Raw genomic sequence first — 23971 nt, 5'->3', positions numbered from 1 at the left:
GGAGCCCCAGGGGGGGCTCTAGGCAGAGAAGTGTCAGGTTTGTACTTGGCGTGGGGAACGGACGGAGGAGGACAGGAGGCAGGGAGGGATGCAGCACGAAAACTGTTGCAGAACACTGGGGAGAACAGACAGATTGTTCTAGCTGGAGAGAAGTGTGCAGGTCAGAGAGATTCAGAAGGGACAGGGGCTCAGACTCGATGATGGCCCATCTCAGAGGACTGCGAGGGTTACGTGAGTTAATACACGCTGCTCCTCACACGGGGCCCAGCATGTCCTAATTTCTCTCTGCGCTGTTACTGCTAGAGAAGGAGGAGACAGGCGCTGGGTCCAGGGAACGGGGGAGCACATTCACAGAAGCCACGAAGTCATGCTTCTCGGCTGGCCCAATTCTTCTGGGCATATCACAGCTACATGTTTGAGAGAGAAATGTGGCACGTAGCCAGGTACATCCTCATGGGATTTCTTTTTTTTTTTAAAGATTTTATTTATTTATTTGAGAGAGAGAGAGAGAGCACACGAGAGGGGGGAGGGTCAGAGGGAGAAGCAGACTCCCCGCTGAGCAGGGAGCCCGATGCGGGACTCGATCCCGGGACTCCAGGATCATGACCTGAGCCGAAGGCAGTCGCTCAACCAACTGAGCCACCCAGGCGCCCGGGATTTCTTTTCTAAATGGGAATCAGCTGAGAAATGGTCTCCATTTGCAGATGTGGAAACAAACACAGAAAAGGAGCCCAGGACCCCCACCCAGTCTAGGGCAGGAGGCAGCCTGAGGGAGCCTGGGCAGGGATGCAGAGGGGGCATCTGACCGCACCCTGGCTAGGGACTGAGGCCATGAACACAGAGAGAATGAGTATGCTCGCCCCCACATGGCCTCTCTCCCTCCCTCCCTTCCTCCACTGGCCCCAGCTACCAGCCCTGCCTTCGGAGGGCACACTGCCTTCCCTAGGGTTTGTGACAGGTGAGAGGTGAGTGCTGCTCAGGCACTCTTGGAGCCCACTGTGAAGGCCACAAGCTCCCGCTGCAGCTTTCCTTCCTGCCTAGGGAGCGGGACCCTCAGGGTGGGGGCCAATGCCCCCCTGGAGGGAGTTCTGCTGGCCCGGCTCACAGTGGACAGGGATCGGGAGCTATGTGGGCCTCACCAGGGGCCTGCACAAGTCCATGCCGCCCTGACCCCACGAGACCGACGAGCCGGGCACCACAGGAGGGGGTCTTCCCTGTCTTCGCTCATTTACTATCTACAGCAACCCCATCACGTAGCTTTTATCACCCCTACTCCCTCCGACCAGAACGAGGGCCTACAGAAATAAACGCAACATGCTCGCAGTCATACGCTAGCCAGGGACGGCCAGTCTCCACCAGCAGCTGGGGGCGCTGTCCTGCGGTCCTGTTCTGGCTCACACGCAACAATGAAACGCCTGCGGCTTGCTCTGAAGCACTCACTCCAATTACAAAAGATTTAAGGAAACAGCTGTAACAACTAACACGCCCCACAAAATGCTGCCCTCCTACAACGGGACCACGCCGGCCTGGGTTTGAATTCGGGTTCTACCGCTTAACTAGCACTGAGAGTCTGGACCAGTGACTTCTCAAAGCCTCGGTCCTGTCACCGGCAGGTAAACGGGGCAGCAGCAGCCTGGCTACAGGACTGGCGGGAGGGTGAAATGACATACCCCATGGAAAGCACCCAGTATTTCTGTCCAGTAATCGTGGGTCCTGTCCTCTTTCTCGGGCTCCAACCTAATGACAGCGCCTTTATGTGGCTGGGCCCCGCCACGACACTGCGCACCAAGTCCCCAGGGCTTCTAGCATCTTGTTTCCCCCCCGGGTGCGCCGCTCCTGCATGTGCCCACCTCGTACACGGCCTTCCCCAGCATCTTGCCCACAAACTCGAAGAGCTGCAGGTAGTTCTCGTGAATGTAGGACGTGGGCGAGGGGTAGAGCCTCTCATCCCCGCTGGTTGTCTGCAAGGGAGAAGAATGGAGAGAGGCAGGGAGCCTACGTGCCCGGCCCTTTGCTTCTCACTCGTCAGAGAATGTGGCTGCCATCAACCCCGCTCCCACTCCCACTCCCCTTAAATACCTTGAACAAATTGAGTGCCGGGTCAAACACCCTCTTGATGATCTCCTCCAAGAACTCCTTGAAGACGCCGTCCTGGTCAATGCCTGCCTCGTCCACCCCGAGGTCGTTGACGAACTTGACGCGGATCACGCCCTTCATGGCGTGCTGGGAGAGCTGCCGGAGCTGCTCGTAGCCGTCCTGCGGAGGGCAGAATGGCAGCCCATCAGGAGGGGGAGGCCCTCTGCCTAACTCACGGCTGCCGCTCCAAGGTTCCGGCTCCCCTGTGTGAAGCCTTCCTGGCGTAACTACTGAACACGCAAGTCAGGACGTGGGTGTGGGGATGGGCAGTTCTCACCCATTTTTAAATGAGCCGGTTAAAAGGAAAACTCATCTTGGGGACGGGACCCCCCTGCTCTGTGGCAAGGGGAGGCTGCCCTCGAGATGATGCAGAGCACGGAGATGGGGAAACCCGACAAGATGAGCTGCAACAAGCTCTTGGCCGTCAGACAAAGGACGGAAGTAACGGGGACAAGATCCCACCCTATTTTAATGCAAAGACTAGCTTATTTAGCTCATGGTAAAAATCAGTGAAACTCAGACCCTATGAGATAAAAATAAAAATACCCCCACCCCTCAACTCCTGGTCTCTTTCCCCAGATCATGAAAGGCCTGGGTGAGTCAGGCTAAGGAATTTAGGGTCCACCCTGAAGGGCAGCAGGGAGCCACAGAAGAGTCCAGGCAGGGAGAGACATGACTGGCTTTCTCAGAAAGATCTTTGTTGGCGGCAGAGCAGAGATGGCAGAGACAAGGGTGCAGGAGTGATGCTGGGCCCACACAAGGCAGGGGCAGCAGGGAGAAGCCCAGCACACCCCCTGGCTGGCAGCCATCCAGCAACCCCCATGCAGAACTCGAGGATGCGACTTTAGAGTTCTTGTATTCGATTATATTGTTTAGTCCGCCTCTCGATTCTAATCTGTTGAGGTCTTTAGGCTCCTGGTTCTGTGTTCCTGGCATCAGCAAGCTGCTCAGGGTTTTGTTCTCGAGGAGTGACTGCCAGAAGCAGTGCTGAACAAGACAGCAGCCAGGGAGCAGTCTTCTGGTCCAACAGGACACACTCCATCTTGGGGGTGCAATCGAGCTCTTTAGATACTGTCGTGTAAGCTGCAAATCAACTGCAATATCCTACTGAGGCCACCCTGCGGGTCTCCCTCCCAGTCACAGCCATGGGGCCATCAGACGTTCCGCTAACACGAGACAGACCATGTCCACGGCAGCCACCTACCTGCCAGTGACAGCCCTTGTCACAAAGCACAGGGGCCAGACTGGTAAGAACTGCTTTGGGGAACTCCTGCCGCCTTCCTGCTGATCATATTTCCCTCGTGATGCAAATGACTGTCCCCTGGTGGCTCCTGATCTTATTCTGGGGTTAAACTCCCAAGTTTGAGAGCCAATAATAACCATCTGTGGAAGGCAGAGGCTTTGGGTGTGCAGTCCTGAGAAGCACCTGAGAAGTGGAAGTTTGAGAACCACCAAGTGAGAGGAAAAGCAGCGGAACACAGGAAGTCAGCACGCAGCTGCAGCAGAATGGTCAAACCATTCTGCCTACATTTATGGTAATTATCTTGGCACGGAGTCCGGGATGGGTGGAGAGTTCCAGCATGTTCTTGCTTGCCTGCAGGACTTCCTCCATTCTGCTCTGAAATGATGCCTTCCTAAGCTGACTTCGCATTGGTAGGGGTGCCAGGATCACGCAGATTAAATGAGATGGTGTTACGTGCAAGCACTTAGCATGTGGCCGCACACATGGCAGGTGCTTAAGGAATGTTCGCTGGAGTTGAATCTCGCTTTTTCTTTATCAGCCCCATGTTGGCCTTTTCTTTGAAGAGCTGGAGAGAGGAATTTGCCAGCTGCTTCCTCTGACAAACTGCCTGCTGCGCCCTCTGGGCACGAGTGTCACTACACAAGAACTGGATCGGTGTCCTTCCTTCTGGAAGGTGAGCGGGAGGAGGGTATCCCTCTTCCCCACTGCATCTCAAATAGCAGAGGCAGAGGACTCTGACCTGGGGATGAGAGCCCAGCTGTCCCACTGAGACCTGAGTGAACGTGACTGTGAATCTTAACTTCTCTGGCCTCAGTTCCGCCTTTGACCGAGGGGACAGGGCTGGGCAGAGGATGTCTTACGGTTCCTCCTGGTCCTGAGATGCTAGGGTCCCGGCCCAGTTTACCCTGTGAGGAGAAGCCTTCTTGCAAGACTTCAAACTAACACCTGCAAGGGGAATACTGAAGCGCCATCTTCAATAAAACCACAGAAAAGGAGACTGAATAAAAGGCCAGAAGAGCATAGGTGTGTCTAATATCAGCTTTTTGATGCCCCCTTGTGTCCAAATCAAGCAAATGCCACTGGGCTCTCCTCTCACAACCAAACTAGCAGGTAATGAGAACTAGGGTAACTGAGTATGTGACCCTCTCCTCCTCCTAGTTCAATAGGAACAACAGTAATCTGTTTCATGACGAGATAGACTCTAATGGAAGAAGAAAAGTGGACTTGGCCAAGAACCTAAGACAGACACCCCTCCTGTGACACCCTGAGGGCTGTGTTTGAGATAGCAGGCCTGGGGTAACCGGGCGTGCGCTGAGTCTCCCACAAGCAATGACACTTGAGGAGGGAGCCGGGGACTCCGTCACTCTCAGGACCCATACCAGTCTCTACCACCACAGCCTTCCTGTTGGTGCCGGCTATATCTGAGAGAGACTGAGGACCGTAAGTGACAAGGGAGGAGCATCCAGATCTGATAAGGAAAGTGCTGGAGAAGGGTGCTTCCAAACACAACTGGGCTTTTTCCTCTCTGAGTCAAAGCAAAGCCTGCAGACTGGTGGCCCACAGGGTGGATTCGCTGGGTCATCTAACCTTCCAGACACTTCACAAAACCCCAGTCATTCACAACATAAAAGCCCCTTGGCCTGCTCTTAAAAACCCAGAGGAGGGCGCCTGGGTGGCTCAGTTGGTTAAGTGTCTGCCTTCGGCTCAGGTCATGATCCCGGGGGTCCTGGGATTGAGTCCCATGTCGGGCTCCTTGCTCAGTGGGGAGTCTGCTTCTCCCTCCCCCTCTGATGCTCCCTCCCCGCTTGGGTTCTCTCTGTCTCAAATAAACGAATAAAAGCTTTAAAAAACAAAAAACCCCCAGAGCATAACGGAGCCTGAATTCGCACACAGAAGTTGTCAGGTGGGATGAAGAGGAGGTGCCAACCCCTCTCTACTGCTCGCCAACCCTGAGGCTGGATGTCAGGTGTCATCTGCCCACTCAAGAGAGGGGCTTTTTTTCTTACGTAGTTATCTATGCTGAGGGCTGTGTTTCAAGAAGAGCAGGAGGGAGCAGTGGAAGTGAAGAATACTCCTACCGTTTCGCGTGCAAACAAGATGCTCCTGTGCGGACATACTCAGCCAGCTTGACCCATTCCCGTGACCAGGGAGGGTCCCTGTAGGCACTTAAGTTTCTTCTACTTTTAAGAATGTCAAAAGCATCATCTGGCTAACACACGCTGCCTCTCCCAGCAGACCCGTGTCAATCGCCAGTGTTCAGGGGAACTAAAAGCAGCTCTCCAGGAAGGAGCAGGAATGCCCCAAAGGGGAGAAATGAAAATGTGGGGGAGGGGGTGGGGAGGAAGGGCTGCTGCCAGTGCCATTTGCTGGTGGCTGGCTATGTGGCCATGTGCCCTGCCGGGATCCCACAACTGCCCTACACCGCAGAACGTGCTAATTTGCCAGGGGCTGTGGCTGGAGCCCGAGAGAAGGTCTGAAGAGCAAGCCCGGGCAACTGTATCAAGTCCAGCCTCTCCTGGGAATGTGGACTTGGGGTTCAGTCACCAGTTTGACCTTTGGCAGGCTCAGCACATTTGGGAAGGCTCCGCACTGCACAACCCTGGGGGGTACGGCACACAGTGACCTCATAGGCATGTACGTTTACTATATCGACGTTCCAGCAGATTGTCATCAGCATCATGTCCTGACAAAAACATTAAGTTATTACAATTTTCGGACATACAGAGGTAAAGTGTTCTGAGAACAGGCATCTATCTCTTGTTCACATGAAGCTGCCACACAGTAGTCACGCTGGAGACTGGGCTTGGCTGAGGTGGGCCACTGTTTCTCCTAAGCTCCCGTCTACGAAGAACCCCTAGCTCTGTGGTAAATGCACCCCCCAGTATGGCTCAGTCAACTTACTACCTACACTCCAGCCTGCACATTCACAGTTGGGAGTCTGGGCAAAGTGTCTCCCAGGGCAAAGGGAGTTTGCCCAGACACGGGAATGTCTGCACGTAGCACCCCTTGTCCTCACTGCAAAGAGCACCAAGTGTTCGATGTTCCAGCCCTGGGGCCCTGGTGGGGAAAAGGCAGGGAAATACCACACTGTGGGTCCCCAGCACTGAGGTCATGTTTAATCAAGCAGCTCTCCAGAGCACATGATGGGACCAACAGCCCCATTCCAACCCCGAGCCTTGATTTCAGTGCTATTAGATCAAGGACTGACATGAATGGTTGGAGGTAACGGATCATCCACTAAAAATCCAGCATTTCACAGAGTACACCTCTTTTTGATGGGCTTCTCACCTCCAGCATCCGGGACCGTCGGATAGTGATATGAGTGACGTGGGGAGAGGCCGAGCTGGTCTCCACGAGCCCCAGTTTCTCCTTCTCCTTGGTGACCATGTTTCGAAACAGGAGAACTCTCTGAAATGAGCAAAGGTGAGACCAGAAACTGGGTCAACAACCGATGATTCCCGGAGACACAGTGTACAAGATTAGTGAAAAAAGTCATATGAGAGGCAAACAGAATAGGACACTCTGATATGCGCTGCAGGTTAGAAGTGTCTTGGGAGAAGAGTAGACATTCCCCAACACAATCTGGGGAATTAGAAATTATAGCCGAATACATGCCAAGGAAGAAAGGTCCCAGAAAGAGCGGTCTGGCTGTAGCCAGAATGCACTTTACAATGGTCTGGGAGAAAATGGTTCTCATTCAGTTGATAAACCACTATAAAGACCTGGCATCAGGACAGGTTACAGAGGCTGCCTTATAAAGCTGAGCCTGCTTTAAAGGAAATCAATGGTATGAGTTACAAAACAGAAACATTTCAAAGATAATTTTTTTCACGGTCTGAAATTTTAAAAATATGATCTCACAGAATAAAGGTCCCTGACCTTTTATCTGCATCCTCTGTGCCCTCAAGCACACCATAGCCCAACCCCCACCCCCCACCCCCTGCCAAGTAACATTCCTCAATTACTGTTAGAAAGGAACCCTCTCTCCCCGCCGCATGGTCAAGATTCTGATAAGCCCCTTTTAGGAGAGCACGGCCCTCTGCCCATCCTGGCTTTGAGCATCACTGCTGTACAAGCACTCAGATGTCAGCTGAATGAAGACCTAAATCCAACCACTGCTGTTTTTTTTTTAGCAAAAATGAGAAGCCCCACCGAAGCCAAAAGCTTTGTTAAATACAAACAAGGACAGTCAGAACAATAACAATGGTAAAAAGGGTTAACTATATACAGAGGAGGCTAGTGCATTCACATCTGATCATTTAATTGAGGCTACGAAGTAAATACGGCTGTAACAGGAAAAGCAATCGCCAATGGCCTCCTGAGGAGCAATGTATTTGGCAGAGGGGCTACTTCTCAGCGGGGCAGCTTAATGTGGCTGGTCGGCAAATCTAGAAACAAGGACTGAAGTGCTCTGAGTAGTACCAGAAGCTCTGGGGGTCCTAGGACAACATGGAGGGGAAGAACAGACTGAGCATCAGGGAGGGCAGCCGTGATGGGGGTGAAGGGCACCGTCGCCTATCCCATCTGTGCGGGGGGATTGCCGACTTCCAGAACAGGTCTTTCATTTGTGTGGGCTGTGGGGCACAACGGCTTCCTCTGACCTCAAATCTTTAGCATGATCACCTGCACACAAGGCAGAAGAAGAGCTTCCCATCCGGGTGGATCCAGTATGGGGCAGAGACCTCATACACAGAAGTGGAAGTGCAGAGGAGGCTGAGGGAATGCCCGCCTCCCAGGAATCCCAGGATGAAGCCCTGATTTCCATGGGGTGTGGAAGACGGATTGGGGCGACTATAAGCAGCGCTCAAGGGGCTGAGAGGCCTCAGTGACCACAGGAGACATATGGGAAAGGACCTGTGTCTCCACCGTGCAGATGAAGAAAGTAACTCACCTAAGGTCCCACAGCTGGTGGACAGAGGGGCCAGATTCAAACCCAGGACCCACACACAGACCACCACACCACACAGCCCCTGCCCACCTCACAGGGTGCCAGGCATTCCAGGCCCAAAGAAGAGAGAAAGGCCTCAAGTCCCAGTCGCACATAGATTAGTACAAGCTACGTAAGACAGCACAGAGAATGAAGTGCTGTGTGAACCAGGCAGAGTGGAGGCCTTTAAAAACATTAAGGGAAGCAAGAACAGAGTTGTGAGCCAGCCACTTGAGTGAGGTCAAGAACAGGGAGAGTTTTGGCGTTTAGAGCCGATGCCGTAGTGACAGACGCAAGAGAGCAGGCAGGACTACAGAGACCCTATGACCTGTGCCTGCCGGCAAGACGCGTCAGGGCGAGGGCAGCACACTACACGTCAGCACGGAACAGAGCCCTCACCACTCCGACACACTGAGCCACAGATGCCCTCCCGGACCTGCCAGGGCCATCACGGGATCAGGACAGGGGCCAGGAAGAGTCCCCAAGAGACAGGAAAGAGAGACTTCGTGAACCAAGTAACAAAAGCCTTGATGGCAATCTTCAGCAAAATTCCCCGAAGAAAAACACAGCAAGGATTAGATTAGAGCCCCCAGGTCATGCCAACTAATCTTAGAGGTTCCCAGGCTTCTTGTTCTCAGCACCCCTAAAGGCTCAGGAAGGACTTTCACGGCACTCCTAGGTCAAAAGAAATACAGCGCCATTTACAAGGTGGCTAGGCTCCTCAACCACTTAATAAGTATTTGTGTGCATCGTCACCTGGGCGGCTCAGTCGGTTAAGCATCTGCTTTCAGCTCAGGTCATGATCTCCGGGGCCTGGGATCGAGCCCCGTGTTGGGCTCCCTGCTCAGTAGGGAGCCTGCTTCTCCCTCTCCCTCTCTGCCCCTCCTCCCCCTGCTTGTGTTTTCTATCTCTCTCAAATGAATAAATAAAATCTTTAAAAAAAATAAATATTTGTGTGCTAAGGACTTAGTAGCTATATTTTAAAAATACATGTACATTGAAATTAAAAAAACTTCTTTAAAACCCAGCTTAGCAAATAGGACATCCTCAAGAGGAATGCTGACATCATGAGCTTGAGCTGGTACTTCACAGAGTGGCCAACAGATTTCATTGTGCTCCTCTCAAAAGCTTAAAATATCCTGTGGACAACCCAGGGCCACCCGGGCACGCCATCTGTGAACTGCAGAGACGGAGCGGAGATCCCAGGCCACGCAATATGGGAACGCCACAGTCCAGGGCTGACTTTGCAGGCACGCAGGCCCAGGGCGAGGTGCTGTGTGAGAGTCATCTGCGCATCTCAGAAGATTTAGAGATTCCACTGTCTGTGGCTGTTCAAGGACCAAAGGGTCGAAGGTACAGAGCAATCACTCAGTTTCAGGTGAGGAAGAACGTTCCATCACTGGGCAGAGTAGAGCAACAGCACGTCTGGCTCTATCTGAGGCAAGGGCAGGGGTATGGTCGGAAGGGCTCCCTCTGGGGGTGGGGGTAGGGGGCACGTTTCACTAAGTCATCCCCATGAGATCCCTTCATTCCTGAGAGGCTCTGCTGTCAAGTGCAACAAGAATTTAAACAGCCACATCCGTCTGCTAATTGCCACTTGAGGGAGAAGAATGACAATCGCGAGTATTAACATCAAGGTCAAAACAGTATCAGCAATGAGGAGTAAGTATCTCTGAAAAATAAGGTTCAATATACAAAAACGTGACTTGTGCTCTTTTTTAAGAACGTCTTCCGTCAAAAAAGAAGGAAAGGAAAGAAAGGCACACGAAGACCTGTAGGAGCCCCCTCTGAAGGAGCCCTGTATTGCTGCGGTGTCCAGCAGACGTTTCTGGAGCGTCACTACAGACCAGGGATGCGGGCGATGCCTACCCTCACTTCCGGACACCCTCACCACAGGACCCGACCCTTCCTGAGCCTCTCCAGTCCCTTGAGTCTGGGACACCACATTGCTGGTTTCCTTCCTCTGATTAGTCCTCTCCTCATGCTGGCACTGTAAAGGACAGGTCCCTCGTCGTCTTACTCCATGTGGCTCCCTGACTACCCTGTCCATGGCCGTGGATGCAGCCAGGTTTGGGCACTGTCCACATGCGGAGCCTCTCTCCAGCTCCGCTGTCCAATGGCCTCGAGGAGTCGTGGACACCTCACCTGTTGCCTGCTCAAAGCTGACCTCACCAGCACATCCCAGACCTGCTCTTGCCTGTGCTCCTACCCCAGGAAATGACTCCCAAAAGCGCCCGGGAGCCCGAGCCAGAAACACGCCCACCACCTGAAATCCATCTCTTTCTCCTCTGAATGTCTTCGTTCTTATGATTCTATTGTCTTTCCACTCCTCTAACACCGCTGCCCCTAGCCAGGCCTCTATCCCACGGCCAGAAGGAACTCTCTAAAGCATAGCTCTGACCAGGGGCCCCCGAAGCTGAAAACACTCAGTGACTCCAACCGAAATCCACACTCCTGCCCTTGGTTTGCAAGGTCCTTCTGACTCCAACTCCTACAAACCTCCTCAGCTTCCTGGCTCCCCTTTATTTTCCCCACAGCCAGACCATACAGCCAGCCCTCCAGGAGCACCATACTCTCAATCACCCGGGCCTTTAACCACTGTCCGCTTTTGCCTCTAGAAGCTTCTCTTGATTCACTTCCCCCTATTCCCAGCTGGGTCAGGTCCGCTTGTCTGGGCCCCCACAGCAACCATCCCTGTAACATGCACCCCACCTGCCAGAACTGCCAGTTCCCACTGTCTTCAGTCTCTGTACTTGGCTTAACACCTGACGAAGCGGGAGATCCAATCACCGTTCGCATCTGCTGAGTGAATGAGCTCAGTTCTTTCTCTCCAACTGCTACAGTGAAGAGGGCAAGTCAGGTACCACGTGGTGGGACAGAAAAATTCACAGGAGCCCAGCTCCGAGAGCAACTCACGTTTTTGTGGGGAATGACGTGAGGGATGTACTGCAGGATCAGCTGGGCCCGTTTCCTGTCCTTGTCCAGTTCTTGGAAGAGCACGCTAGGTTTGAGATCCCTTCAGAAGAAAGGCATGGGTTTGGGGTTATTACAACACGAAAACCATTCTCTAGCGCAGGGGTGGCCAACGACAGCCTGCTGCCGTTTCTGTAAATCAGTTTCCATGGAACACAGTCACTACATACGGTCTCTGGCTGCTTTCACGCTACAACGGCACAGTTGAGCACTTGCAAAACAGACCGTGTGGTCGGCAAAACCTAAAATATTTACTGTCTGGCCCTTTACCGAAGTGCCTGCCAGACCCCACTCTAGCGCCAGAACCTGAGTTGACATGTCATTGATAAAAAATTGCAGACATCTTACGTTTAGTTGTTGCAAGAGGATTTCCCCACCCCACCCCTGAAAAACCTAGCTGTCATTTTTGTCCTGTTCATTCTGCTGATAAAAACCACCGCTGAACTATTGTAACCTGCTGCTCAGCTCAGCTAGAACTTGCTTCCCATTTGCTAAATGGGACCTGGCGCTGTCACCATAATGTTCTCTCATCACCGTCAGCATCCGCACGTCCTCACAGATGCAACTGCTGGGCGTCTGTCCTCCTAGAAGGACAGGGGATGCAGGAGGGATGACCACCCTCCGGCCCCAGAGCATGAGTGCAGAGAGTGACGGAGGGGACTCTGGCTTCTGCAAAACCCCTTCCCTACCCCGCTCCTCACTTGCGCAGCCAGTGGTCCTCAGGGGCGAAGCGGCGCCGACAGTCCCGCTCATACAGCACCATCAGCCACCCGTGCACGGACTGGAACAGCTCCAAAGTCTCCCCCTTGGCGTTCTCTGTGGGGCAAATGAACGGGGGAGCTGTATGCACGGAGCTGGTCAGAGTCGGCGGGGGGCCAGGAGGACAGCTTCTTGTCTCCGTCTGTCACCAAGCCCCACCAAGGCCCTCATCTCCCTCACTCTGGATTTCACACAGAACCAAGAGAATAAAAGGCGCCCTGGGTATGTTCTAAATGTCTGCAGGACCTGGGTGCCCCAGACACAATCACTCATGCTGCCTCCCACTAGCAGGTGATCCAAAAGACCTTTTTAACGTAAGGAGCTTTGTACTGAACAACTTGCAAGCACTTCAGGACGGGAACTCTGATTTGAAGTGTGCCCTGACACGTCATGGAAATCAACTCAAAGAAGCAAAAGGAGAGGCAGCGCAAAATCCTCAGCATCAATAATCCTCCACATGTATATGTACATGCTGGAGGGAGATCTAAGACCTCCATAACCACACTGCTACCTTAAGGGGCCATGCAGAGAGCAAAGAAGTAAAACTTCTAATTACGTGAATAAATGTGCCTTTCCAATTCACTGTGATGGGCAATAAAGCTAAGAATCAGGTGATGGTACAGACCGTGGCCTCCCTGTGTGGCATCGCTGAAATGACAGCTGGCATCTTTACCGTACCTACGAGTCCATCCCAGATCATCTTAAACACAAAGGAGTTCAGGAAAGAGGAGATGGTGACCAGCTCTTCCAGTTTGAAGGAAATCTGTTCTTCATAAACTTCAATGTCGTCAAGGATCCTAAATCAGATGGAAAATTAGTCACAACTTCCCACTGAGGAAAGGGGGGAAAATAGGAGATCTCTACCTCTTATGAGAGAAAAGTAAGCTCAAGAAATAAGCTTTATCTTTCAGATAAAATGTACAGCTAACACAAAAGGATGTGTAGGATCTGCTTTGGGGTAACGTGGAAGGGAGAGCCGGTGGGGGTGGAGGGAAAGCAGAGGTGGCTACATCCTGACCACTGTGGATGGGTACGTGGGGGTTCCTTCTACTATTCTCCCCACTTTCTATTTATTTGCAATTGTCCGTAGTAAAAATTTTAAACCTACAATTGAGAGAGGAAAAAAATAAGCTCCCCTTTATATTTTTCTTATTCGTAAGGATCCGACTGTGACACCCTTCTTAATTCCTGCCTGAATTCATGCCTAACGATCAAGGAATCTCGACTGAGAGTCTGTGTCCACTGAGGAGAGCCATGGAATCTTCCTCTGCATCTACGACAACCACTAATGTAGGTGCCTGAGAAGAAGTATTTATGAGGGAATGAATGGATGCCTGAAACAACATGTGCGTAAATGAACCGTTTAAGTTACAGCTCTATGTGAAAATTTCCCAAGACTGCTTCATTTGCTTTACAGCACAACTCACTCTCAGCTCACGCTGGACCCAGCCATTCAGCGAGTCTTCAGGGGCAGCCACAGAGCCCTGCGCTCGCCTCCAACTGCTCACCATGATTCTTACCCACCTACCATCCCTGATCCCCTCCTACCAATCAGTGTCTTCTACCCTGAACGTAACTGTCTGGGATCCCTTCTCTCTTATAATTCTTTACCAACCTTTGGGAAAACGTGGAATTAAAAAAATACCAAACACACAAGTAGACACATAAGCTTAAAAAACAAAGGAACTGAATGGGACTCACATTTGCTAATGCCCCACTTTGTGCCAGGCACTGTACTGAGAACGTGACGTTCCTTTTCTCATTTACTCCCTATCAGATTGCTAATATTATCCCCATTCTACGAATAAGGAAACCGAAGCTCAGAGAGGTTAAGCAACTTGCCTAGGGTCAGTTTGATAATCATAAGCATCACAGCCCTTCCTGTGTGCCAGGGACTGTGCCAAGCACTTTGTGTGCATTACCTCTTTTAATCCTTACCACATGGCCAAGAGGCACGTACTACTGTTATTCCCATCTACAGAGGAGAAAATGGAGGCTCAGAGAGGCGAGGCCCCCTTGCCCAACGTGTCTCGGGAAGTGGCCGACTCAGGATTTGCCTCCTGGCTCCTTGGCTCTGAAATCTTCCAGGTAACTACCTAACCCAGTGAGTAAATGGTGGAGGTGTGACTTGAACCCAGCTCTGGGAGACCCCCAAAGCCCACACACAAGGGTACTGACCCAGCTCCCCTAGAAGGATGGGAACTAAGAATTGCTGAACCCCGACTACGTGCCGCCCACCTTGTATTGTAAATGTTTTCTGGCCTAATTTTCCTAATGACCCTGCCACAGGGGTCCGAACGATGGCGGTAATCACATCAGCAGCAGCTTCCTTACAGCATTGTGATTTGGCTTCTCCACATTCGAGGAAAGGAATGGAGGCCCACAGCAGTCAACCTACGTGATGAGGTGCCGGGAGCAGTCACAGAACAGCATCAGCATGGCCAAGAGCTGCTTGGACTCTTCAGTGTCATTGTTGAGGCATTCCAAGAAGAGCTTTAACCCTCCGTGGGGCCCCAGCTCACAGATAAACGCCCACAGTTTGGGGAGCAGGTCATCAAGGTAAGTGAGACCTGGAAAAGGATAGAGAAACCCAAGCTTCAGGTGGGGGCTCCATCTGGTCCACGGTTTCTCCTACCCACTCGGGGAACAAAACGCTTACACTTCTAAGGTGCAATCACTAAGAAAATCATTATCCCCATGAGAGGAATAATCACAGTAATAGCTAATATTTCATGGGTGCTTTCCAAGTTTCAGATATCAATCTAAGTACTCTGCATGCATTATCTCCTTTCTATCCTGTGAAACCCAATGTTACCTCCATTTTATAAGAGAAAAAAACTGAAGCAGGGAGAGGTTAAGTAATTAGCCCCAAACCACTCAGCCAGTAAGTATCAGAGCTAAGCAGAGAACCCACATCTGTTTGACTCAGTGTTTATATTTTAAATCACGGATCAGCAAATTTTTCCTGGAAAGGGCTAGAGACTAAGCATTTTTTTAGGCTGTGTGGGCCTGGCTTAGCACCCTATCACACTACTGAAAGCTACCAGTGTAGCACAAAAGCAGCCACAGACAATACGTAAATGAATGGATGGGACTGTATTCCAATAAAACTTTATTTGCAAAACCAAGTGGTGGGCCATATTTGGCCCACAGGCTGCAGTTTGCAGACCCTGCTTTAAACCATCTTTCAGGCTCACCTATATTTATCAAAGCTTTCCTCTCCTCTACTTATATTATTCTATCTCTGCTAAAAATGGGAAAGCAATGAATGACTGTAGCGGAGATCCTGTGCAGTGTCTCACAAACATTTAACCCTGGGTGAAGCAGAAGACATTTTAGATCTGCTTTCTGATGGCCTCAAGGCCTCAGACACACAGGCTACAACACTGTTACATTTTAAGTCTATTAATACAGCTATTGACTCAGAGAGCCCAGCTCTAAAGTTCCACGTGTCTCTGAATATACAATAAGGTGTCTGTCTCAAATTTTTCCTCATATTTCACTTTATATTTGAGTCCTTATAATATCTCTCATTTTACAGAGCACTCTGAATTACTTAATTGTGAACAAAGAACTGCTTGGGGAAGATATATTTGCCTGGAACAGGGGCAGGATGACACAATCAATGCTGCTATAAATGCTTAGACTGGGGTGGCCTGAAGGGACCATAGAGGAGGCAAAGAAACGGGAGCGCCCACTTAGTTATTATTCGTAAAGGTTTGAGCTCACATTTTCAAGGTAGCAGAATATGGTTATAGAATGCAGAGACCAAAAAAGAAAGAAGAATGCAGAACCCTCACAATTTAAAAATAGAGTAAGAGAGAAACAGAGTGAGTAGTTAAACTGTGGAGACCACAAATGTACTCCCACAGGACAATTAGGAAGAGCAACTACTCTCACATTATGTGAATGGTCCTCACGGTGTGGACGAGAATACTCATTTCCAGCCTCAGACACAGATTCAACCAGGGCTGCATCTGCAGCAACTCCAATAGAAATGAAGATGCAGGGCTCTGGAGAGCTCTGCCAGGGGCCAGCACGTGGCTCTGGGCCACCAAGTGCATGTGAGGAGCATGAGCAAAGAAGTGTATTATCTTCTACAATCTGCTTTGCATGTAGCTGAACAGACCGAATACTCTACAAACACTTTAGACTAGTTTACCTTCTTCTTAAAAGGATGTATTTTCAACTTAGCCGAGAAAGCTTCTTTCTGGGTGCTCTCACTCAGACAACAGGGATGCCTGAATTTGTGGTCACCTTAAAAAGCTGAGCACAGGCCATAACCTAAAAGTCACATCACTCACTATGCTTCTCAAACCCTCACAGTGGGTGCTGGGGTGCCAGGCTTGGTCTAGACCCGTTTGCCTCCTTTTGCATTCTCCTGATGGAGCCTGCCCTGGGCCCACGGTTTTACATGACACCCCTTTGTCTGTACCCCCACAGTATACTCACATGCCTGTTTGGCACCTCACACTCATCAGAGCCAAAGAGAACTCGTCGTTCCCCATAAGCCCCACCCCCAGCTGGCTGTCGCCAGCTCAGCAAATGGTACCACCATCCACACAGGCTGCTGGGGCCAACACTCTGGCCTCACCTTTGAGGCCTTTAGCCTTCACTCTTCCAAATCCAATGTACCTGTAAGACCTGTAGACGCGACCTCTGAAACATGTACAGAGGCCCCTGCTTCCCACCCTGCCAGCACACCCGTCCTGTGCTGTTCAACCAGAGACCGTGCTGCCCCAGGCGGCAGCTGGCAGTGTCCGGAGACACGCAGGGCTGGCACAACTGGGGGGGGGGGGGGCAGCACTACCGGACACCGGGGTAGGGGCCAGGGGCTGCTAACCACCCTACAGCGGACAAGCGGACTCCACAGCAAAGAATTTTTGGGCCCAAGAGTGCAGCAGTGCTGAGGCTGGGAAAGCCCGCTCCAGTCCAAGCCCACACCGTCTCCTTACTTCCGCGGTCACAGAGCCCATCATGACAGTAAATACGCTTTTCCCTTGCCTACAGCTCGCCTCCCTACTCTTAGAATCCTCTTGGGAAAGGGACTCTCGCTGCCTTGGTCACCTCTTCACCCCCACGGCCTGGCACAGACAGGTGCTCTGTTAATGTCTGAAGATGAATAAATATGTGTGAAAGAGAGAAGCAGTGGCAATCTATAATTTAAAAAAAAATGTAAAATGAAACAGAAAAGTTCTTAACCCTTTATGCAGTCAACAGCTTCATGGCCTACAGACTTTCTGTCCTCATCACACCAATTCATATGAACAAGTCCTGCACGGCAGTGGGAAGCCCCAAATGCCCAAGCCCCGTGTTCATGACACACACGACTTTCTTCCTTGCTCGGCTAAGAAGGAAAACGTTGGGCACATCCGTGTGATGAGATACTATGCGGTCAACAGAAATGAAATTTTGGAAGAATTGTTGACAATGATAAGATGCTTCTAAAGTGATGAACAGAAAGGGAAAGGTAAAACTACATATTTCAATCTAAACATACATATACATAAATGTGGTACACTCAGGCACAGGTGGTTATCCTTGGACTATAGGATTAAATATGGTCTAAGTTTTCTTTTTTCATGTCTTTTCTAGTTTTCTATTCAGAAAAAGTAGTAACTTTTGAAGGCAAATTGCACTGCATAATGGAAATAAAAGCCAGGTCACAGGAACGAACTGGCAGCGCTGGGACTGAGGTCAGTGTGAGCCATTTAACAGAGGTGTATCAACCTCTAAGAAGAACAGCTCAAAAATACCCTCCCCTTCAAAACGTATCTTCTGAGCCATGAAAGCCGGAAGAATATCAACTTTTTCTAAGAAAAATCATCCGCCAAATGTCAGAGATGGAAGATGCTGCCTCAGGACTCCGAACCTGTGAGTATCTGTAGCCGGATCTGGGTCAGAGTCGTCAGCGAGGTCTGGTAGAGGACACAGATGTTGCAGACCTTCTGGACCTCTGCAGAGTCCACACGCTTACCCCCAACAGGCCTGAGAATATTCCGAACGGATGCAGACTTCTGAAACGCACGCTTCAGGAGATCTGGCATGGAGAGGAGAAGGAATGGGTGAGCAGACGTTCAGCCATCTGTCTGGTTTTCCTCTGTAAAGAGCATTTCAATAAAGTGCCTGATTTACAGCCAGGCCTGGACGGTGGGGCGGCTGCTCTGACTCAAGTCATCTCCTTGGGACGAATTAGAAAAGCGTTAACAATAGGCTTTTAGGTGCAACCCAGAGACCTCTTCAGAACATCAGAAAATATCTCAGACCAAGCCAGGTCTATTTGACTCCTACAGGGGATTCTTTTACCAGACCCCCTTTTACCAGGGAGATTTTTCTGATTAGAGGCTCAGAAAGGCTCGACTTCCCCTAAGAAATGGGCCTTCCTTCTTCGTGTTAATGAGTAAGAAAAGATCCACAAACCCCCTTTCATTCTAGCTACTAGAAATTCAGAGCCAAATGGAAGTTCAGAGATCCCCACTGTAGCCCTCAGGGAATCCATAATCTCTACACATGGTCTTGGTCTGGTTCACCTATTTAGGTTTCCCTGGTCCTTGTTTTCCATCCCTAAGGGTTTTCTGCTGCTCTTTTGCTAAATGTGAACTTGGTTGGAGCAGTCTTTTAGCCTGTGTGGGAGAAGCTCAAGTGTCACAGAAGTGGAGGGGGCAGGCCCACAGGGACCACAGGAGCTGCACTGGAGCCAAGCAGAGCCCTGGGCTCCGCCCGCCCCAGCCACTCACTCTTCACAGGAAGCACATTCTGGGGGGATGCTGGCTGCACGTGGGCTGGCTCCTGGTTTTCCAGCAGCTTCTTGCTCAGGATGTCACAGAAGAAGATCCGGATCAGAGGCACCCCCCACAGGAACTGCAGCTGCTTGGTGATCAAGGGCATGGACTCATTAAGGCTAGGAGAGAGCAGGAGACCAGGTGGGTCAGTTCTACCTGACGGATGGCCACCGACAGCTCTCAGCTCCCCACTGGGCCTTCCACGTGGGGGGCTGGCTACGGCCTGCCACTCAACATGGCAAATAAGAGGATAAAAAAGAGTAAGTGGGATCCACAAATGCCACTGAGGGCCTAGATGCATACAGTACTGCCCTCTTTGTCTTCTCTGCCACCCTCCCCAGGGCTTCCTGTGCCGCTGACAGCATTCCTGCTCACCCCAGGGCCCCAGGCTCTCCTCAGCACAGTCCTCCCAGACACCCTGTCTCAGTTCTTCATCCTGACCCCACCCCACTTACCACCCAGTCCACAAAAGCTAAATGATTCTTGTTGTACGGTCCTCTTCTTCACACCTAGACTGCAGGCCTGGCCCGCAAGTCTCCGTGCCCCCAACCTCCTAAGAGTCTCCTTGCCTTCAAGTGCTCCCTCCCCCAATCCACACGGCACCCCAAGCATCAGACTCCCTCCTGAAATCTGCCTTCATCGCCTCCCAGCTCTCCATCCCATCAAGGCTCCCTCAGGCTCCCAGCATCACAGGAGAAAGAGCCGCCACCCATGAGCATGGGCCAGGCCTAGAGGCAGGCCCTTGACATATCTTATCTCATTCGGTCCTCTGAAACAACACTATCCGAGGACTGGGAAAACTGTCCCCATGTTTCAGGATTGGAGAGTGGGGTAAAGCGGCTTGCCCAAAGCCCCCAGAGCAGACCAGGCTGCACAGTGCTGTGCTCTCCTGCCCCTCCTACCTCCCACAACCTCCCTCCCGAGTCCCAATCACACATGCTTCCATCCTCTTCAGGCTGGGATGTCACACAGGGACCTGCCATCGGCTGGTCATTTGTCTCTTCAACTGGATGCCTCTCAGGCACAAGGAAAAGGGAGACAATCTGGGGATTTCCTTCCCTGGCCCTCATTCTTTGCCTCAAGGGCAGCTGCCAGGGACCCAGGCAGAGATCTGAACAGGAAAACAGTGGGGAGCCACAGCCGCCTTCGCTCTGAGACCTGCCTCATCTCAGTCGAGGGTACAGCTTTCATTTTCAAACTTGCGATGCTACTTCACTTAATTGCTCTTCTTGCCTAACATTTTTAATGTTTTTGAGTTCTGTAATTAAGAATTTTTAAACCGATATTCCACCTCTTGAAAAGGATGAGGTGACTTCTATCCCCTTTCAATCATGTGTCTTATTTCAGTATCTCCAAAATATGGCAGTCTAGGGAGTCAGGAAAAGCGATATTGAAAAAGAAAAAACAGTATTTGATAGATGAGGTTCACAGTTTACTAAAGAATTAAATACAAAAAAAATGACCTCAAAACAACTGCTGATATTTACAGGTAAAAAAAGAAACTGAAGGGATATTCACGCAGGTTGTCTCGGGGTAGTGGCACAATGGGGTGGTTTTCAGTCTCTTTTGGTCTTATCCAGATTTTATTCAGTGAATATATATTACTTTTGTAACAAACAACACAACACAAGCTGGAAGAAAGGAAGGAAGAAGGGAGAGGTGTTGAGAGGCAGGCAGGGGACAGGAAAGATGGCGGTTTGCCTCCAGGCCTCACCCGTAGTCCACAGATTGCGAGAACCAGCCGAGGACAGGGTGCCAGTGTGTCAGGTTGGATTTCTTCTGGGACACGTACTTCTGACAGTAGCACAGCATCTGGGTGAGCAAACTCACAAACCCTTCCGTCTCCTCCTCTAACACCCTGGGGCTGAGGGAGCCCAAGTGCAGGAGGTTGCCTACAAAGAGAGAAACAGAGTGTAGTGGGGCCAGGTGACCCACTGCGTCACCTTCACAGCCCTGCTCTCTGCCCAGGGCTCCTGCAGACAAGTCCATGTGCAGGAAGAAACTCCACGCAGAGAGGTGCCTGGCTTCAAATCCTGGCCCTGCCACAAAAGAGCTGCGTGCCCCTCAACCCACCTCTCCAACCCGTTTCCTCATTGTAAGACTGGAATAAAGCTCCCCACTCTTGATGTGAGGATTATATGAAGTAACGTAAAACATCACACAGAGGTGTGTGATCTTTAGTTAGCGTAACATTTTGATATTACACTAAGATTAAAAAATCAAGAGCCGGTGTAAGAAACGACCTTTGGAAGGACATCTGAGCGTTCTGGGAAATCACTGTTGTCCAATGTTCACCGAAGTTATTCAATATGCCTTGTGTGAGGCCTCTCACCATAAACTCTCTTAAAATTTTGCCCCGAGAACCCTTTTCTATGTAAAATAAACTTCTTCTAAGTGATGAGAATTACGTACCACTGCTGATTTTAAATGCTTCTATCCATTTGCTTCTGTCCTGTCCTCATTTACAAGGAAAACGTAAAATAGATGATGCGGGCCCTACTCTGATCTAAACACCACCTAACTGTGCCCGTTCTTCTCTCTGGAGATGGAGAATTATCCAGGCGATTCACGGCATTTTCATTTTTCCCTTGGCTGCCAGGAAGCTGAGGGCCCAAATTTAATATTCATTTACAGCCACTCAACTAGGTTGCCAGGTGGATATATTTTCCATTGATTTTCAATTTTCCGTGTCTGTTTTATCTATCTGGTTATATGTCTTTTAAGTACCTCCAAGTGTTACTAAAAACAACTCATGATCTCCAGAACAGTAAAAAACAAAAACACTTGGGACTTTTCCCGACACCCAGAACACAGTCAAATTCCAGCCACAGATACTCACCCATTAGACAGAGCGTATGGCATCCTTCTAAGCTTTCACATACGTCACGGCATCGATCTTCGTTTCTTAAAAACATGATGAATTTACGAAGCATGTCATGAGATTCTAAAACAGTGAGGCGCTGCAAACAATTGCAGACTGTTAGAGCGGGAGCTGACAGGAAGAACTTCCCACCACAGCATGAATGTGAAGGCTTGCAGATCAACACCTGGATGCCAAACGTGCCCTCAATGGCCAGGAAGAATACTAACAAAGATGAGAACCTGGTTCTCTGGCCTGCTAACATGAGCGTGCCTATGGTGGCTACTGGTTTAGAAGAAATCTCAGGAGAAGAAGTGGAAATTAACAGAGAAAACATTTACTCTCTAATTTCTAAGAAGAAAGGCAAAAACGGACTCGGGGGGACATCACAGAGTCACTTACCTCAGGGGTCACTGTGCTGAGATGAGTCACAAGAGCAGGTACAGACATGATGTGGATGAGGAATGGCCGAATCAGATTGTCTGAAAATTGTGCGGCAATCACAGGGCTAGACACAGACAGATCACCTTATTCACACGGGCTTGCACGTCACCCCAGAGCCAAAGAGCAACTCTGCCAGTGCCCCCAGTTCCCCTGGAATTATGCTTCCCAGGACTTCTAGGAAAACTAGAGGCTGAAAATGAGGACACCTGCAAGGGGAGTGGCTGAGTCAGTGACAGTATAGTGGTAGGATGCAGCTATGAGACAGAAAGCCGTTTTGAAGTTTTACTGACATGAGCGTATACTCATGCTGTAATAAACTTTAAGGAAAACAGGATGAGGAACTATGTCTATGGGAGACAAGAGAGAAGGTAGTGACCTGGAGGAAGGAAAAGAGCTTCTGGAATGCCAGCACTGTTCTATTTCTCAAGGGGAGTGGTCCTTATGCAGGCGTGTTTACTATGTGATAATTGACCAACAATTCACACTTCGATTAAGCAATGTACTGTAAGTATGCGTTATGATAATAAAACTTAGATATGTGTATATACAGATAAGCCCATAAGTATGTACAAGTGAAAAAAACCCAAGAAGGACAGATTTAAAAAAATGTTAACAACGTATGTCTGGGTGGTAGAATCAGGACAGACATTTTTTCTTCCTTATACTACTCTATTTCATTCAGGTTTTCTACAATAAGCATGCAATCCTCCATAATCAGAAAAAAAGATAAATGTTACTAAAATAAGATAATGACCCCTACCCCACACCATATGTAAAAATTAACTCAAAATGGATTTTACACCTAAATGCTAGTTTTATAACTAAAACTGTAAAACTCTTAGAAGGAAACACAGCAGTAAATCTTTGTGACCTTGGGTTTGACAATGATTTTTTAGGACAAAAAAAAAAAAAGTCACAAAATTTGGGGCGCCTGGATGGCTCAGTTGGTTGAGCGTCTGCCTTTGGCTCAGGTCATGACCCCAGGGTCCTGGGATCGAGCCCCACACGGGGCTCCCGGCTCAGTGGGGAGTCTGCTTCTCCCTCTGGCTCTGCCCCTCCTCCTTGCTGTTGTGTGCACGTGTGCTCTTTCTCACTCTCTCTCAAAATGGATGAATAAAATCTTAAAAAAAAAAAAAATCACAAAATATAAAACTTGTGGCTTCAAAAGACACCATTAAGAAAGTGAAAAGACAACCAGCAGAAAGGGAGGAAATATTTGCAAATTATCTCCTGATAAGGGACTTTTATTTGGAACATATAAAGAACTCAAACACTCAACAACAAAAGACAACCCAATTAAACAATGGGCAAAGAATGTAAATAGACATTTCTCCAAAGAAAGAGATGCAAATGGTTAATAAGCACATGACAAGATGGTTAACATCACTGGCCATCAGGGAACTGCAGATCAAAACAACAGGGAGGGATCACCTCACACCCATGAAGAGGGCTATGATAAAGAAGATAACAAGGGTTGGTGGGAACTTGGAGAATTTGTAACCCTCATTCATTACTGGTGGGAATGTAAGACGGTGAGGCCACTTTGTTTGGCAGTTTTTCTAAAAGTTAAGCACAGAGTTACCACCTGATCCAGCAATTCCACTCTGAGGAATATATACAAAATGAAAAGCATGTCCACACTAAAAACTTACACATAAATGTTCACAGTAGCACCATTCATGATAGCCAAAAAATAGAAACAACCCAAATGTGGCATAGCCATACCACGGAATATTACTCAGCCATAAAAAAGAACGAAGAACGGATACATTCTACAATGAAAGTGAAGGAAGCCAGGCACGGAAGACCACATGTTGTAGGATTCCATTTATGTGAAACGTCCAGAA

The 23971-nt window shown here is 49.9% G+C and overlaps 1 protein-coding gene across 5 annotated transcripts in view; it reads right to left on the bottom strand.

The window, feature by feature from the left end:
• The window catches only part of UBE3B (ubiquitin protein ligase E3B), a 49814-nt gene that overhangs the window by 12071 nt on the left and 13772 nt on the right, over window positions 1–23971 (bottom strand). For all 5 annotated transcript variants that reach the window (XM_081802010.1, XM_081802008.1, XM_081802011.1 and 2 more), the window contains exons 10-21: window positions 22083–22188; window positions 21660–21780; window positions 20535–20712; window positions 18776–18939; window positions 17911–18078; window positions 14437–14608; window positions 12717–12835; window positions 11981–12095; window positions 11223–11322; window positions 6668–6787; window positions 2080–2256; window positions 1851–1961 (exon numbers count right to left, since the gene is read on the bottom strand). In XM_081802010.1, coding sequence (XP_081658136.1) covers window positions 1851–1961; window positions 2080–2256; window positions 6668–6787; window positions 11223–11322; window positions 11981–12095; window positions 12717–12835; window positions 14437–14608; window positions 17911–18078; window positions 18776–18939; window positions 20535–20712; window positions 21660–21780; window positions 22083–22188 — 1651 coding nt within the window. The remainder of the gene's footprint in view (window positions 1–1850; window positions 1962–2079; window positions 2257–6667; window positions 6788–11222; window positions 11323–11980; window positions 12096–12716; window positions 12836–14436; window positions 14609–17910; window positions 18079–18775; window positions 18940–20534; window positions 20713–21659; window positions 21781–22082; window positions 22189–23971) is intronic.

This window comes from Leptonychotes weddellii, chromosome 13, assembly GCF_054177405.1.
Source record: "Leptonychotes weddellii isolate Sample4059 chromosome 13, ASM5417740v2, whole genome shotgun sequence".
Classification (NCBI taxonomy): Eukaryota; Metazoa; Chordata; class Mammalia; order Carnivora; family Phocidae; genus Leptonychotes; species Leptonychotes weddellii.
The sequence above is the reverse complement of the archived record's forward strand: the minus strand, read 5'-3'. Positions and strand labels throughout refer to the sequence as shown.